Here is a 14,275-nt window from a genome sequence, read left to right as displayed (position 1 = left end):
AAAACATTTTCTAATCTGTTACACAGTAAACTCTTCCATTATTTCATGTTTTCACAGCAAGTTGTCTTAGCTGATGAATCTTTTTCTTGTTGTAGTCCCAGTAGGCATTAACCCCAGTGCTAGCCAGCTTCTGTACACATGAAACCATTTTTAGCATTTCTGTATTCTATAATATATTGTTGCAGACGGTTACACAAACTACAGATAACTACAGTGCAAATTAAAAGCAATTTTAAAAAAGTACTTCTCCTATTTACATTTTAAACACAAAATTTCCACCTTCAAGCAGCATTCACCTGTGAAAGTCATGGACTGTGACAGAGGCTGTATTTCAGCCATTAACAAAAAGCTATCAGCTTTTAAAATTCAAGCTGGAAGACATGCCTGTGAAGCCAGCATTATAATGCAATTCTTCTGTCTTACATTTTCTGTATAAATGTTTGTCCCAATGTTTTAGCTTTCTTGTCATACCAAAAGTAGAAACAGTTTATTTTACGAAAATTTCATAAAGCAGAACTACTATATAAAATTGTGAACACTCTTTGCGACTACACAGTAAAACACAGAAAAAAACAGCTTTGGAATATGTTTGTGGACTTGCTAATCACTATTTTATTCTTTTATTCTACTAAAATTTATGCAGAGGCATTGCTTACAAATGAACACATGAAAAAAATCCAGTTAGTATGACCTTCACTTTGAATGGTTCCCAAGTAAATATTACACAACTTTAAAAAAAATCTTCACAAATTACAGTCAACTTAATTGTAATAAGGACCACAATCACCTTGTGATTACTGGCCCAAAACACCATGGTCAACCCGAAACAAACATGTTTGGTTTTCTTGCCAAAGTTAAAAAAAAACCCCAAAAAACCACAAACTTTTTTCAAGATTTGTAATTAATAAACCAAGAAAAACTAGAGTATTACAAAACCAACAGTCAGTTACTTCACACAAGGTCTTGGGGAAAAAAACCCTACAAATTAATTCAGGATTGACTAGAATGACATTAATGTCTTGAATTGCCTTACTCCACAAATACAAAATATTCAATGAAAATACGCCAATATTTAGTAACAACCTCTGGCTGATTCAGCATCTCATTGTCATTTCTAGTTAGCTTAAAAAAATAATTAAAAAAAGAAGTACTAATTGAACATTCCAGGACTGCTAACTCATCTGAGACCAATTGCTTACAAAGACATTTTTTAGCCTAAGTTTTTTCTCCCATAAGCTTCAGCAGCCATGCACTCAAACACGCACTAATATTTAGCTCTTGAAGTTAGTAAATCACCCAGCTTAAGTAACTCAGATTCATATTTTTGGGAACTAAGAGATGCTTACTGTAGAAAAATTCCAGCTGTTAAGTCTCACCTTTTACAGGTGATTTCAATTTAATTTCTGATTTTGCACTGCAGAAGCAACCAAAATTTCTAAGACTAATTACTCATTGGTTTTAATGCACAATAGCAAGCTTATTTTCAACATGCAACTGAAAAAAACCAGTAATTATGCGCTTTCAGAAACAACAGCAACAGAAGTGAATTCCAAAAGAGAAAAAATGCATGCAAACATTTTAACCATGAAGAACGTGTCATTTGTATTGTAACCTGGCCTTCTACATAAAATGAGTCAAAGTTGTCACTGTTACTATAGTTGAAGAACATCTTACACGCACACTGGAATATGCCTTGGCACATTTTCAGACTAACCCTTGTCAATATAACAATACTAATTGCTTCTTTAGTTTTGAAGATATTATTTAAAAGGAATCTTTTTAAGCTACACATAAAAAAAAATCTGGCTCTTGTCTTCAATATCTTGCATGAAGATATTAGAAACTGAATATATCAATATCATGCATGAAGATATTAGAAACTGAAAAACTTATGACAAGCCAAGCCATCATTCTCAAATAATTAAACCCCAGCATTATTTAATTCTTTACAAAAAGAACTTGATTTTATTAGTATTTCAACTGTCATAAGGGCATTAGATTCCACGCGTTTCCAATCTAGAAGAATATAGGAGAAAAAAAATTGCTTTTAATTTCAATTCTACTGCAATAAATATTCTCTCAGCAACATCCTACGGTTGAACTCCTCCAGCACCCAACTCTCCTGCAAATACAAAGAAGCGCAAATAACAAATGATTTTGCACTACAACCTCCAGTCTGAGTGCTTCCTTTTTTTTTTTAATCATAACATTATCTGCTATTACTCTTCTTTACTTATTTCTGATTAATGTTGCTCTCAAAGTAACATAATAATAAAGAACAACTTTCATCAGTCCCACAAGCATTGCTGAATTATCTCAAATAAATATTTCAACCACATCCACAAAAACAAACGCACAAATGCGTTAATATATTTATGGCATGCAAAAAACCCTGAATTGCCAGCTACAGTACATTTTAAGAAAAATCATTACAAATCAGTTAAGCTGGTGTTCTGTCATGAGATACTGTGTATGTGACATCTCATACTGATGTTTTCAGAACAGATTTCCCCTTCTTGGAAACTAAGCGTAGCAATGCAAGAAGCTGAAACCTACATGTTTACATTTTAATGCAAGTGTTTTATGTTCCTAATCACTGTAAAAGGCAAATATCAGGGTGTCTTATCATTCACTTCAAATAAAAGACTACATTTTACTTAGTATGTTTAACTATCCAGAACTTCTGTAAGTTCGATTTCACAAGGAACTGTAACTTCACAAGGACTTCCTGACTTTTCTAGCAGAAACTGCTATCTGAAGTAGAATGAACTTCTATTCCATGTACACAATTACAGGAAAGACTGCTTCTAAGTCTCTGTTTTCCCACCTGTATAATGGGAATGATACTCTCCTCTCATGACACCAGTACTTTGAAGCCAAATTGGTATTTGTAAAGTACTCCAACATTCCTGCACTGCAGGACTAAATACTGAAAGAGAATGCAAAGTACTTTCAAGTGTTATCTTGTCATTACAGGATGAACCATACTATCCCCATAACTTACAGTGAATTTTGCCCTTTCCTCCATCACCTCATAACCTAGTATAGTAGGCGTGGACGGTCGATCTTCCCAGCTCCTGGAATCTGTATTCTGCTCCATTTCTTCTACAGGCTGAGTACAGTATTCTATCGATGTATCCATACGCGTAAATTTAGTCCTAACAAGTGGACTACTACACACAGATGACGTAGAACCAATCTGATCAGGCACGCTCATCTTTTTAAAACTACCAACTGTAGAGTCCTCCAGCTGTCCTTTTGAGGAGCTGGAACTTGTTGAGATGCTCCCAAAAGAAGAACTTCTTTGGTTTCTGTTTGTAAAGCTGGATGATGAACTTCCAATAGGAATAGGAACAGGAACGTATGGTGTTGCCATCCTTCATGAAAAAAAGAAATAAAACAGTTTCTGGTCCAGGAGTTCAAGGTTTATTCACTGTGTAAGCCATGTTTTCTCTTCTTTTCAAGAACAGTACCTGCAGCGAAGGACAGAAAATATTGTAATTTTTAAGTGAATACAACACTGGGATACTACTTTGAAAGCATCTGTATCAGCACTGAGATGGTACATAGCAGTACTGATGGTTAAGTATTTTCATACAGAATTTGGCTTCATATGAAATGCTACTTTTAAACTGTATTTCTGCACTTTGATGGACAGCTTTACAGAAGCTCTGTCTTTCACAACTATTAAAATTAAAATGACAAAGTTAAAGCAAGATTACAAAAGAGAAAAATCTTTTTATCCTTTCTGATTTAAGTGCTATTTTGTTTTATTGAAGTCAGCAATTTCTAGGCATATAAGAAGCTGGTGTAGTTTTAGTGACTGTTTAGCATGAACAATACAAAAGCTTTTCTCAGAATTGCTACTGTTAGATCTGGAACAGACTACATGAGCCAAACATGCATGCAACAATATACATGACACGATTTAAAAGACAGCATAGTAAACAATGAAGGTGAAAAACCTATTTGCATATATTACATATTCACTGAAGTACAATGGATCTGTTTTCAAAGCAAGATATTTTTTCCAAACAACTCTGTTGCATATAATGCTGCAGACATTTGTAGGTGTTAACTGGGCACATTTTCTCCAGCATGAATTGGAACAACTAAGTTTTACAAGCATGCACATCAAAAGCAGTACTGTAACAGCCACTAGCTTTCCATTCCATCAGATAAAATGTAAAGAACAAGTTCAGGAAAAAAAGATAAAGAAAAGATTTGATATTTTTTCTTCAAAAACCATTTCAGGCCAAAATGAATCCTTTGTGTGCATATGTGTACATTTCTAAAAAAAAAAGCAAAAGAAAATTAAGACAGCAGTATCAAATTGCCAAAAATATACCATCTCCTCATTTTAAGAAAGTACCCAAAGAAGAGAGCTCTTACAAGATCCAAATAAGATGCCACCTCTTTGGATTAATAGGATTTGCGTCACCACCCATTTCACTCAAGAGTATAGCAACCAACCACAAGGTTGGAGGTAACTGTGAAATGGTAAACCATCAACCTGGTTAACATCATATACAGAATCAAGAACCCAAATCTGTTCTGAATTGCCAGGGTGAAGTGATGCTTTCATTCTCTTGATCTAAATAAATCCTAGAGAACATGAATAAGGAAATGAATATGAAATGAACCAGCATCAACAAGACTGACTGAAAATGCTCTTGAAGGAATTCCTTGAAGGAAAACCCAAACTTCCTCATCCTTGCAGCTACACAGGGAAATCCCACACTCTGTATGTCAGAAAGCTCAGGGAACTTGACCAACAAGAACAATTCTAAACTGGCAGTGACTCCTCAGAAGCACTTCTGCTTCACTGTGGGATGAGACTGGACACTTGGCAACATCCAAGGGAGCAGAAATGTCAGCATTATAAACCCCTACTGATTGACTTTGCTGGTCAGGTACAGGATTTGGAGTATCCAGCAGCTTCTGTTGAAGCATAGTCCTGTCCTTGGTTGCGTGACTTTACCCCGTGTCTGACCCGCTTCAGCCTTACATAGTTCAAAAGAAGCAAGTCATACCTGTCTTCGAGACGAGATATTCTTCTGGAGCTAGACCAGGATCTAATTCCCTTTTTCCACCTTTATCTCAGTAAGCAAATCTATTTTCTGCCTCAAACAATAAACTTGACAATATTTTTTTTTATTAGAGCTAGAAATACCAACACACAAAGTATTCTCTGGCAGATTTTCTCTGGCAATACTTTTGTCTGTATAAAACGCCGAACAAGGTTAACTCCTTTTTCACTTGCCACTTCAGTGACTCTTCCATGTTACCAGCATAAAGAATTGAGAGTATGCCCTTAAAGAATGCCTCACCCAGCTATGTTCCTGGGAGGCGTGCGATTAAATCTCTATAAACAGAACCCAGTTGAGTCCAGGTTCGCAACAAATCAAAGGATCTGTAAATAAATAAAAAAAAAATACTTATCTTCTGCTGCGTGACTATGAATCTGAACCAGGAAATAAAAATAAGCCCACATCTCTGGGAATCTGGTGAAGTTCACTCAGGAGTGAAGAAAAAAAAGAAGTCTGTGCTTTTCAGCACTTTTTGGGAAAAAAAACCCCAAACCCCAATCATAAAGCATGACAACATTTACAGCCATTACAACACTTGTGAACAGTGTCTTTTCTGGAATTACTTTTTTCTTTAAAATGATGCCAGTCGCGATAACTTACTGTCTTGAACTTACAAACTTACTCCTACTTTTAAATGCACATACATTACTGAAAGGCTATACCTATATTGGCAAACAACACAGCTCAACACAAGAGACCTGCAAAGCACTTGGTATTAAGAATCCAACATTTACATTGTACATGCTTCAGCGGCTTTTATGTCAGACTAGCTGTAATTTGGTACCATTGACTAAATGCTTATTAGCAGCTGGGCTGCATTAGGTCTGCTCTCAGGGTACATCTTCTGTTTCAGTTTCTTTTGTACTCTACAAGACCACCCCACACTGTGGGCCAATGCCTCTTAGATGGTGATGATCACAGTATTTGCTTCTAAAGAACATTCTTGACTAAATCTGACACAATGAACATACCCACAGATAAATAAAAGGGGCTGATACTACCAGTGTCACATCCAGACTCCAGTAACTCTGAAAGGTAACAGAAGAGTATTCTCTGAGTAACAGAAATGTCAGGTCAAGGAAGCAAAGGGCACACTGTGTTACTTGTTTGGTTTCTACCCTCCTCCCCCCCACCAAGAACACAGGAAAAGAAACATACAAAGATACTACATTAGAACATACTAGACTCATGAATATATATATATATGCACATATATTTGTATGTAAATCCATCTTAAACCATGAAAGTATCACGATTTCCAAATATCTAAAATGTTTACATGCTATGAATCACAAGAGGGTTTAAGACTGTATTAATTTGCAGTCTGTGAAGGCTAAACTTTAGAGAAAGAATGCAATGCTCAAACGAAGGTCACAACCTTAGGACTCAAGCCTTTTCTATGAACACAGAAGTTTACTGCCAATTCATGCAATAAAAGGAACAGAAAATAATTTAACAGAAAAACAACTTTTAGACATGCCATATAACTCCTTGCTTGCATCAGTGAAGCCAGGAGGGAAGATTTAGCCACACAGTGTGCCACTACACAAGCTTCACCCTGGACTGGTGTCACATGTCACTGCACTAAACCAGTAGATTCATTGCACCACACAAACTTTCAGAACAAACGGATTGCTCACAACACCTAGAAGATAATCCAGTGACCGCACTCTCTTACCTAGATATTTACTTACTTCACTTCTTGTGCAAAATTTGTTTCCTGTTCAGAATCTGTATTTGGTTTAGTTTGATTCCCAACTGTAAGTTAAGAACGAAATAAAAAGGCACATTTGCTGGAGGTACTGAACTGCTAGATCTGAAACAGGATAGGACAGAGTCCCAGGAATCCTACCTACTAAACAGCATGACACCAACTTATCTTACTGGGCGTTTACAACAGCCACCTCCCTCTTTGTGGGTGAAGCAAATAGGTCATAACAAAACCAGTTTAAAAGGGTTTGCCTCCAGCTTGCAGCTATCGCAATTCCAAACCCTTTTAAGCTAATGGTTTGTATGTTCATTGAGAAACATATAAGCCACGCGATTCAAGGATAACCGATTACAAACCAAACAACACTTACTTAACAGTTCTAATTGGATTCAGTAGACTTTTAGCTATGCAATACTATCTGTGCTCTGGTTACATATACCGTGTCTCTGGACAACACCGCCTGACCTCTGTTGTTTAGGATCCAAGTGCTACCAATGGAACGTCACCTGAAGAACTAGTAGAATACTTAGAGGCACTTTGCTGAGTTAGGTTTTACAGAAGGTTTTAAAAATAGTAATTTTGTGTTGACTTCCATCTAGCTCCTTAACAACGTATTTCACCTGTTTCTGAACTCAAACCGGGGCCTATTTATCACACCTCGCACACACACGCAAGCACGCGGAGGGGGACACGCTCCCTGCCCCAGGGAGCCCGTTACCGAATTACAAACAACCGAAGGTAACTCCCCCCCGCCCCCGGAGTTCCACACTAGGATGTGTCTGCGCTGCCCACCAATGCCTGCGAGTTAACGGCTCTGAAAGGGATGAAACGCCGCAGACCCCGTAGCCCCCCTCGGGCCAGCTATCGGCACGGCCCCGCCGCGGGGGGGACCCGCTGCCCGCGGCCGCCCGGCCCCACCAGGCCCCGCCACGGAGGGTCCGCAGCTCCGCCCGCGGGCGGCCGCGCTCGCCCCGCTTTACGTAACTTGAGAAGCAGCCGCCAAGCCAGCGGTTACCGGCGGGGCCGGGCCGGCGCAGCTGCACGGCCTGGCGAGCCCTGCCCCGTTGCAAGGCTCCGGTAACCGGCGGGACCCACAGCGGCGCCGGCTGAGAAGCCACCCTCGAGCTGGAGGTGCGGCGCCGCGTCTACCCCGGCCCCGCCCCGGGGAAGGGAGGTCCGGCCCCACCGCCCGCCCGAGCGGCCCCGACCCCACGCCCCGCGGCGCCCCCACCGGCAGGGACCGACACAGGTGCGCGGGAGCCGCGCCCGCGGCCGGCGCGGCCAGCAGGCGGCGGGGGCCGGCGGGGGCCAGCGGCGACCAGCGCGGGGCGAGCGGTGGCGAGCCGAGACCCCGCTCCCCGCGCCGCCCCAACTCCCCGCCGCCTGCCTCCCTCGCTCCCCTCCCCGGCGGCGACGCCCCCTGCCCCGCTCGCCCCTTCCCGCCTGCCGGGTGGCGGTGAGGGGAGGGCGAGCGCCCCCACTCACCTGTTCGCCGCCGCGCTCGCCTCCCTCTGCCGCCCCGCCGCTGGGGCCGCCCCTCCCCCTCAGCCGGCCCCGCCCCTCCGCGCGCCGAAAGGGAGGCGCAGGGCGCCCGGGGCCGGGGGCGGGGAGTGGGCCGGTACCTGCAGCGCGGGGCGGGCGCGGGCCGGATCGGCCCACAAGTACCGGCATGCCCCGCCTGCCGGTAAGGTTTTCATCTCCCGGCAAGCAGCGCGAAGCCGCCTGTGGCGGGGGCTGGCCGCGGTGCATTTCGGGTGCTGCGGTTCTCTGGCGCCGTGGTGCCCGCTGGTACCTGTAGTTTCGCGGGGCGGGGGTGGCTTAGGGGAGCGGGGCAGCGCCCTGCTGGCTCACGGGCCTCCGCGGCGCGGGCCCCGGGGCCTCTGGCCCCCGGATAGCCGCGCAGGGGGAGCGGGGAGGGGGCTTCAGGCACCCCGGCAAGGTCAGCCTGCCCCTCGGCCGGGCGGGCCCTCGGCGGCCCCGCCGCGGAGAAGGAGGGAGGAGCGGGGAGGGCAGGGGCCCGAGGGCGCGCCGGGGAGGGCCGCGGCGGCTTTGCCACCTCCCGCCTCACGGCGCGGAAGTCACGGGAGCTCTGTCGGAGTACCGGGTGTTAACGTGATTTCGCATAGCACCACTGTAAGGTCGTGCTGCAGCGCGAGGTGTTTTCACGTGGTGGTGTAGCAGTGGAGTGTCCTGTGAAATCTCATGGATGAAAGTGATTAGCGAAGTTGCTGGAGAGGGAAGAGGGGGTGGAATTCAGTCTTCTTAAATAGCGGTGGGAATAAAACAGTGCCTTGTTGTCTCATAGTCGCTTAGGTATGTAAAGAGGAATATGATATTCTGGAGAAAATGAACACAGCACAATTAGCATTAAAAGGTACATTTTCTTTATATATTTTGTGTTCTTTGTATGTCACATAAAAATGTGATGCCTAGAATTTCAGAGAAAGTACTTCTGTTGAGTTTTCATCTGGAGGCTATCATATGCTTGGTTTTCTGGGACTGCCGTTTTCCCCCCTTGGGATCTTTTATCTGGAAGGTACTTGAGCACTTTGGGATTTTAGGGTCTTGGCAGTCTGCTAGAACAGTAGCTGTGACAGCTGCCTAACATCTGCCTTGTGTTCATGGGTCTGGAAGCGGTTAGATGCTTCCAGAATATATTGCACCTCTTGTCCAAGTGCTATGCAACTGTGTGTTTATTATAAACTTGATACTTTCTACAGGGTATGGGTGCACAGGTTGTGTAGCAACACTATGCTAGTAAGGTGATCAGATGTGTGATTTGCAAATAGTAGTAAAGGCATGGTGCCTTACCCAATGTCAATATATCCTGCTCTGGAGGCTTCTGTTACCGCTGGAGTGTTATTCTTCTGAAATTATATTCTTAGGGTCCTGAGGAATTTGTTCTTTGTTTTTTCCTGTCTCCTATTGCTTAAGCAGTACATTGGACTGCTTGAAATTAATTCTGAACTTGGTGGGTTTTATGAATGTCTTTCAAGCAATTGCCTCAAATTTGGCAGGGTAGCTAGCATTCATCAAGAGTAGAATTAATAGATTTTAAAAGCATTTGTGAATGACTAGTTCAGAAGACATGCCATGGGGAACTTTTCTGGATCTAATTCTCTTTTTAACTTCCCAATTCTGTTTTAGATATGTAGTACTCAGAAGAGATAATGCACTGGGTTTTTGAAATGTGCTATAATAATGCATATATTAAATCTAGAGAAATTAAATCAATGGCATTTTGAAAATTGCCCTGCCAAACCTGATATGCTGAGCACATAACTATTATGAACTTTAAGCTGTTTCTCACTCAAGATGAAAGCGTCCTTTAATACATAGCAGCAGAGGAGAAAAAACAGTTAGAAACAAGAAAATTCTGATTCCCAGTTATTCAGAACACTTTTTTCTATATTAGTTGATGATGTCTAAGCATTACAATTACTTAGTTACTTTACAATAAATAAAAAAAATAAACCAGAATATGTTATTTTTAAAGTTTGCTGCTTACACCGATCTAGTTTTAAAAAATACATGAGGTTTTTTCACCTCTAGAAACATTTGATAGTTATAAATGCATGGCTTTTTGGTTTGCTAGTCAGCTGGCCTAACAGCTTGTGATATGACATTTATTGTACAGGTTAACCTAAATTTTTTAACAGGCCCCTCAGTTATAATGAGGTCGGTGTTTGCTATGACACTGTCGATCAAGAAAGAGTCCCGTCCCAACTCCTTTGAAGAGAACAGGACGTCTTTTGTCACGGTGAGCAGGTATAGGAACAAGGCTTGAGGCTGCATTTCTTTAGTAATTTGGAAATTCCAAGGAAGTCAGTGGGATCTTTGGCTGCTGAGGAATGTGGCTCAGTGCCTTCACGTCACAGGCTCTATCCACCTACAAAGTCATCAGGAATGACTGTTGCCTCGCTGGGGTGAGGGAAACTATGCAGGGTTAAGGTGAATTAGAACTGCGTCTGCGCCCTTTCCGGTTTTCGCTCTATAGTAGCTCTTCCCTGCGTACTGCGGCTGCAGCAATCCGTAAAGCTTTGAGAGTGCCTGGCTTCAGCCGCTTGTGTGAGCAGAGCTGTGGCTTGCATGGCAGGCTGGGTGAGCCACCCTGTGGCAATGCCGTGCATTTCACCTTCGTTGAGTCGAAAGGACAGCAAAACTAGGTACTACGCGTGTAAGAGTGGAAAGTACTTGCAGCGGTTTTTTTTCTGCGGGTATGGTACCAGATGCCACCCATGTTCTGCCTCCCACCGCTAGTTATTTGGTTTTCTGGAGGATTGGTACATATATTACAGGCCTAATCAAGATCTGTCAGGCCATCTACACATACATACAGTAATCCTTTGTGCCAAAGATGTGATTTTTGCTAATGCTAGCTGGTTAGCTAGCTTAATTTAACCTTGTTTAGGGGCTAGGGCTTCCAGAATCAGAAAAGCTTATTAAGGTAAAAGAAATTTGTGCAACTTCTGTGAGCTTCCCAGCACACTCTCTGGTGGGAAGAAAAATGAAGGAACTGCTGATCATGTAACACTATTGGTTCAGCAGTGTCACCTGCTGTTGTAAAAAATATCCAATACAAATAATCCTATAGGTGAGAACTCTGGGATAATCTGTTATTGACCTACAAGTAGCTTCTGCTGTGCTAGCTGAGGCATGATGTGGTATGTATTCAAAGCCCCATCTGCCCTCATGATCAGGTGAAACACTGAGGATAGATTTTTCAATCAGGTTATGGGATTTAGGTGCTCAGATCTCATTACTTTTCAATTGGATGCAAGCACTCAAACTGGAAGAATTCAGGGATTCAATCCCATTATATTCCAATGGGAATTAGGCCTTTGTGTCTCAGGATAGTGTGAAATCTGTGACTTGGAGGATATTGGTTTTGAGGCAAAACAGCCAATTTTCTTTCTCAGCTGTAGAGCCTTCAGCATTAGAAACAATGCAGTTTCTCCTAAAGGCAATTCTTTCTGTAATTCCTTCCAGGAGCAAAACCTACATATCTTTAAAGAAGTATAGCTGGATATTTTGAAAGTAGACATAAGCATTGAAACTGGGAATTTCATAAAATGGGGGCATCCAGATCCTGATTTGTGATCCTGTAATACTTCAAGTGGTTGATATGTCATTCTAATGCGTCTCCATAGTGTATCTAGCATTTGTATGTTGCATCTTAATACTTCCTATGTCTCTGTGATGCTACTTTAGCACGTGTTCAGAAGCACCTTGGGTTTTAAAGGGCTGAGAAAGTTGACCTTTTTGAGAGCTCCTGTCTTTTGGAGATTGTAATACACAGTTTCAGATATCCAGGTGTCAAAAAGGACTGAGGGAAAGGTAAGAGATGGGATTTAAATTGTTGCTGGTCTTTGCTGGTTTGGTCTCTAGATGTTTGTGGTTTCTAGGACTTTGTTCTAGCTCGGGTTTTGAATTTCAGACTCATCCCTTATCCAAAACACTCTGGTGTAGGATTGCCCCTTTGTCTCATAACTGATTATTCTCAGCCAGGTGACATCTATTATTAACTTCTGATGCTTGCCATAAACTTCACTGTTAATACAGTTTTACGCCTAAATTAGTTTCAAGGTGGTGTCCTGATAATAGACTTTTTGTGGATTAAAAATGGACTTAGTAGACTTTTTGTGGAATACCAGATTCACAGATATAGTTCAGCTGCTGTGTGTAATTATTCTGGAAATTCACTGATCTACAAATGGGATTTAACAGCTTTCTATTCAATTATGCCTGTTGTGCTTCTGTCTTAAACGTGAGTCCTCAAGTAAGGCAGCAGAGGCAGGAGCATCTAAGGAGTTAAGAAATCCCTGCCTGCCAGAAGCTAGGTCTACTTTGAGTTATAAGGAATTTCTTTCTCTCAGGGATTGCTTCTGGGCAGAGAAGCTTGCCAGTGTTATGGCCAGAATTTTCAGATGAATGAACTATAAGTGTGGAATTCAAAATAATATATGGGTTACAACATTTGCTTCTGTCGTGTGGCAGGTATTGAGAACCCTAGTAAATTGTGTCCTTACTTCTTTCTTCCTTTTTTGTCCTCACCATCAGCATTTTCAGTCCCTGTCCTAGCTGTGTCTATCTTGCTTTGGCTTTAAAATACACAAGTAATTGTGATCGCCAACTGCTAATAATGATGTGTCATTAATAAATAAGAATATATGGAAGTATTCTGATAATTGATTGTATTGATGCTTGGGCAAAATTGACCTAGAAATTGACAACTAAAGACTTGTTGACATTTGGCTACCTTTCTGGAAGAACAACAAAATATGCAGTTTTGACAATAGGTAGACTGTGATATTCCCCGGGGGGCCTGCTTTCCCTGCCTTCTTTGCCTTGGTTACTGGTAAAATCAACTTGCAGGGACTCTGTCCCCTGTGATCAATAGGAAAGTTTGGAGCAAGGCAGAAATACCTTGGTGAAAGAGGATTACGTTGGTGAACATTAAAACAAACTGGTCATACGGAAGTCCAGTGACCCGGTGGGATGCACCCGTGACTGTTGAGGAAGCGGGCCAATGTCCCTGCAAGGCCACTCACTCTTGATCATCTTTGAATGTTTGTGGGGTTTGGTGAAGGTTCCTGGGGACTGACAGGAAGAAAATGTCACATCCTGGTTCAACAAGGATGAGAAGGTGGATCTGGGGAACTACAGGCCAGCAGTTAATCCCTGAAAGGTGATAGAGCAAGTAGTTTGGGGAACCGTTTCTGAAAATGAAGGACAAGAAGGTGATCAGGGGTAGTCAGTATTGTTTTAGGAAGGGGAAATCATGTCTGACCAACCTGATAGCTTTCTGGGATGAGATGACTAGCTTGGTGGGTGAAGGAAGAACAGTGGAAATTTTTTATCTTGACTTAATTAAGGTTTTTGACACGGTCTTACATAACATCCTCATAGATAAAGTGATGAAGTATAGGCTAGATAAGTGGAAAATAAGGTAGGCTGAAAACTGGCTGAACAGCTGGGCCCAGAGGGTTATGATTAGCAGTGCAAAGTCAAGTTGGAGGCCAGTCACTAGTGGCGTGTCCCAGGGTTGACACTGAGTCCCATGCTGTTTAACATCTTCATGAATAATGTTGATGATGACACAGAGTACAACCTCATCAGGGTTTTGGACAATAAAAAACTGTGAGGAGTGGTTGATACACGAGGTAATTGTGCTGCTATTCAGAGGGACCTCAAAAGGCTGGAGAAATGGGCTGTTAGGAGTCTCATGAAGTTCAACAAAGGGAAATGCAAAGTCTTGCCCCTGGGGAGGCACAGCCCCAAGGGATAACCAGTACAGACTGGGAACAAACTAGCTGGAAAGCAGCTTTGCAGAAGAGGCCCTGGGGGGGTTCCCAGTGAATACCAAGCTGAGCAGGAACCAGCAATGTGCCCCCACAGGAAAGGAGGCTAATGGTATCCTGGGCTGCCTTAGCCGGAGTGTTGCCAGCAGGTTGAGGGGAGTGGTCCTTTTCTT

The 14,275-nt window shown here is 42.5% G+C and overlaps 1 protein-coding gene and 2 long non-coding RNA genes across 13 annotated transcripts in view; 1 reads left to right on the top strand and 2 right to left on the bottom strand.

The window, feature by feature from the left end:
- Positions 1 to 8,431, bottom strand: part of SNX16 (sorting nexin 16) — a 28,206-nt gene extending 19,775 nt beyond the window's left edge. For 2 of the 10 annotated variants that reach the window (XR_008820712.1, XM_056331367.1), the window contains exons 1-3: positions 6,062 to 7,953; positions 5,331 to 5,413; positions 3,005 to 3,473 (exon numbers count right to left, since the gene is read on the bottom strand). Coding sequence is in view for 9 of the 10 variants with exons in the window: in XM_056331367.1 (XP_056187342.1) it covers positions 3,005 to 3,376 (372 nt within the window). In the remaining variant the exon portion in view is untranslated. The other 8 variants (XM_056331358.1, XM_056331363.1, XM_056331366.1 and 5 more) reach the window with 8 other exon arrangements.
- LOC130145873 (uncharacterized) lies at positions 589 to 2,998 on the bottom strand. Its single transcript, XR_008820715.1, has 2 exons — positions 1,845 to 2,998; positions 589 to 1,808 (listed from the first exon to the last, which is right to left on the bottom strand). It is a non-coding gene; the product is annotated as an uncharacterized LOC130145873 (long non-coding RNA).
- The window catches only part of LOC130145872 (uncharacterized), a 97,387-nt gene continuing 91,537 nt past the window's right edge, over positions 8,426 to 14,275 (top strand). For both annotated transcript variants that reach the window (XR_008820714.1, XR_008820713.1), the window contains exon 1: positions 8,426 to 9,175. This is a non-coding gene — a long non-coding RNA (uncharacterized LOC130145872). The remainder of the gene's footprint in view (positions 9,176 to 14,275) is intronic.

The sequence above is a fragment of the Falco biarmicus genome, chromosome 3 (assembly GCF_023638135.1).
Source record: "Falco biarmicus isolate bFalBia1 chromosome 3, bFalBia1.pri, whole genome shotgun sequence".
In the NCBI taxonomy this organism is placed as follows: Eukaryota; Metazoa; Chordata; class Aves; order Falconiformes; family Falconidae; genus Falco; species Falco biarmicus.
The sequence above is the reverse complement of the archived record's forward strand: the minus strand, read 5'-3'. Positions and strand labels throughout refer to the sequence as shown.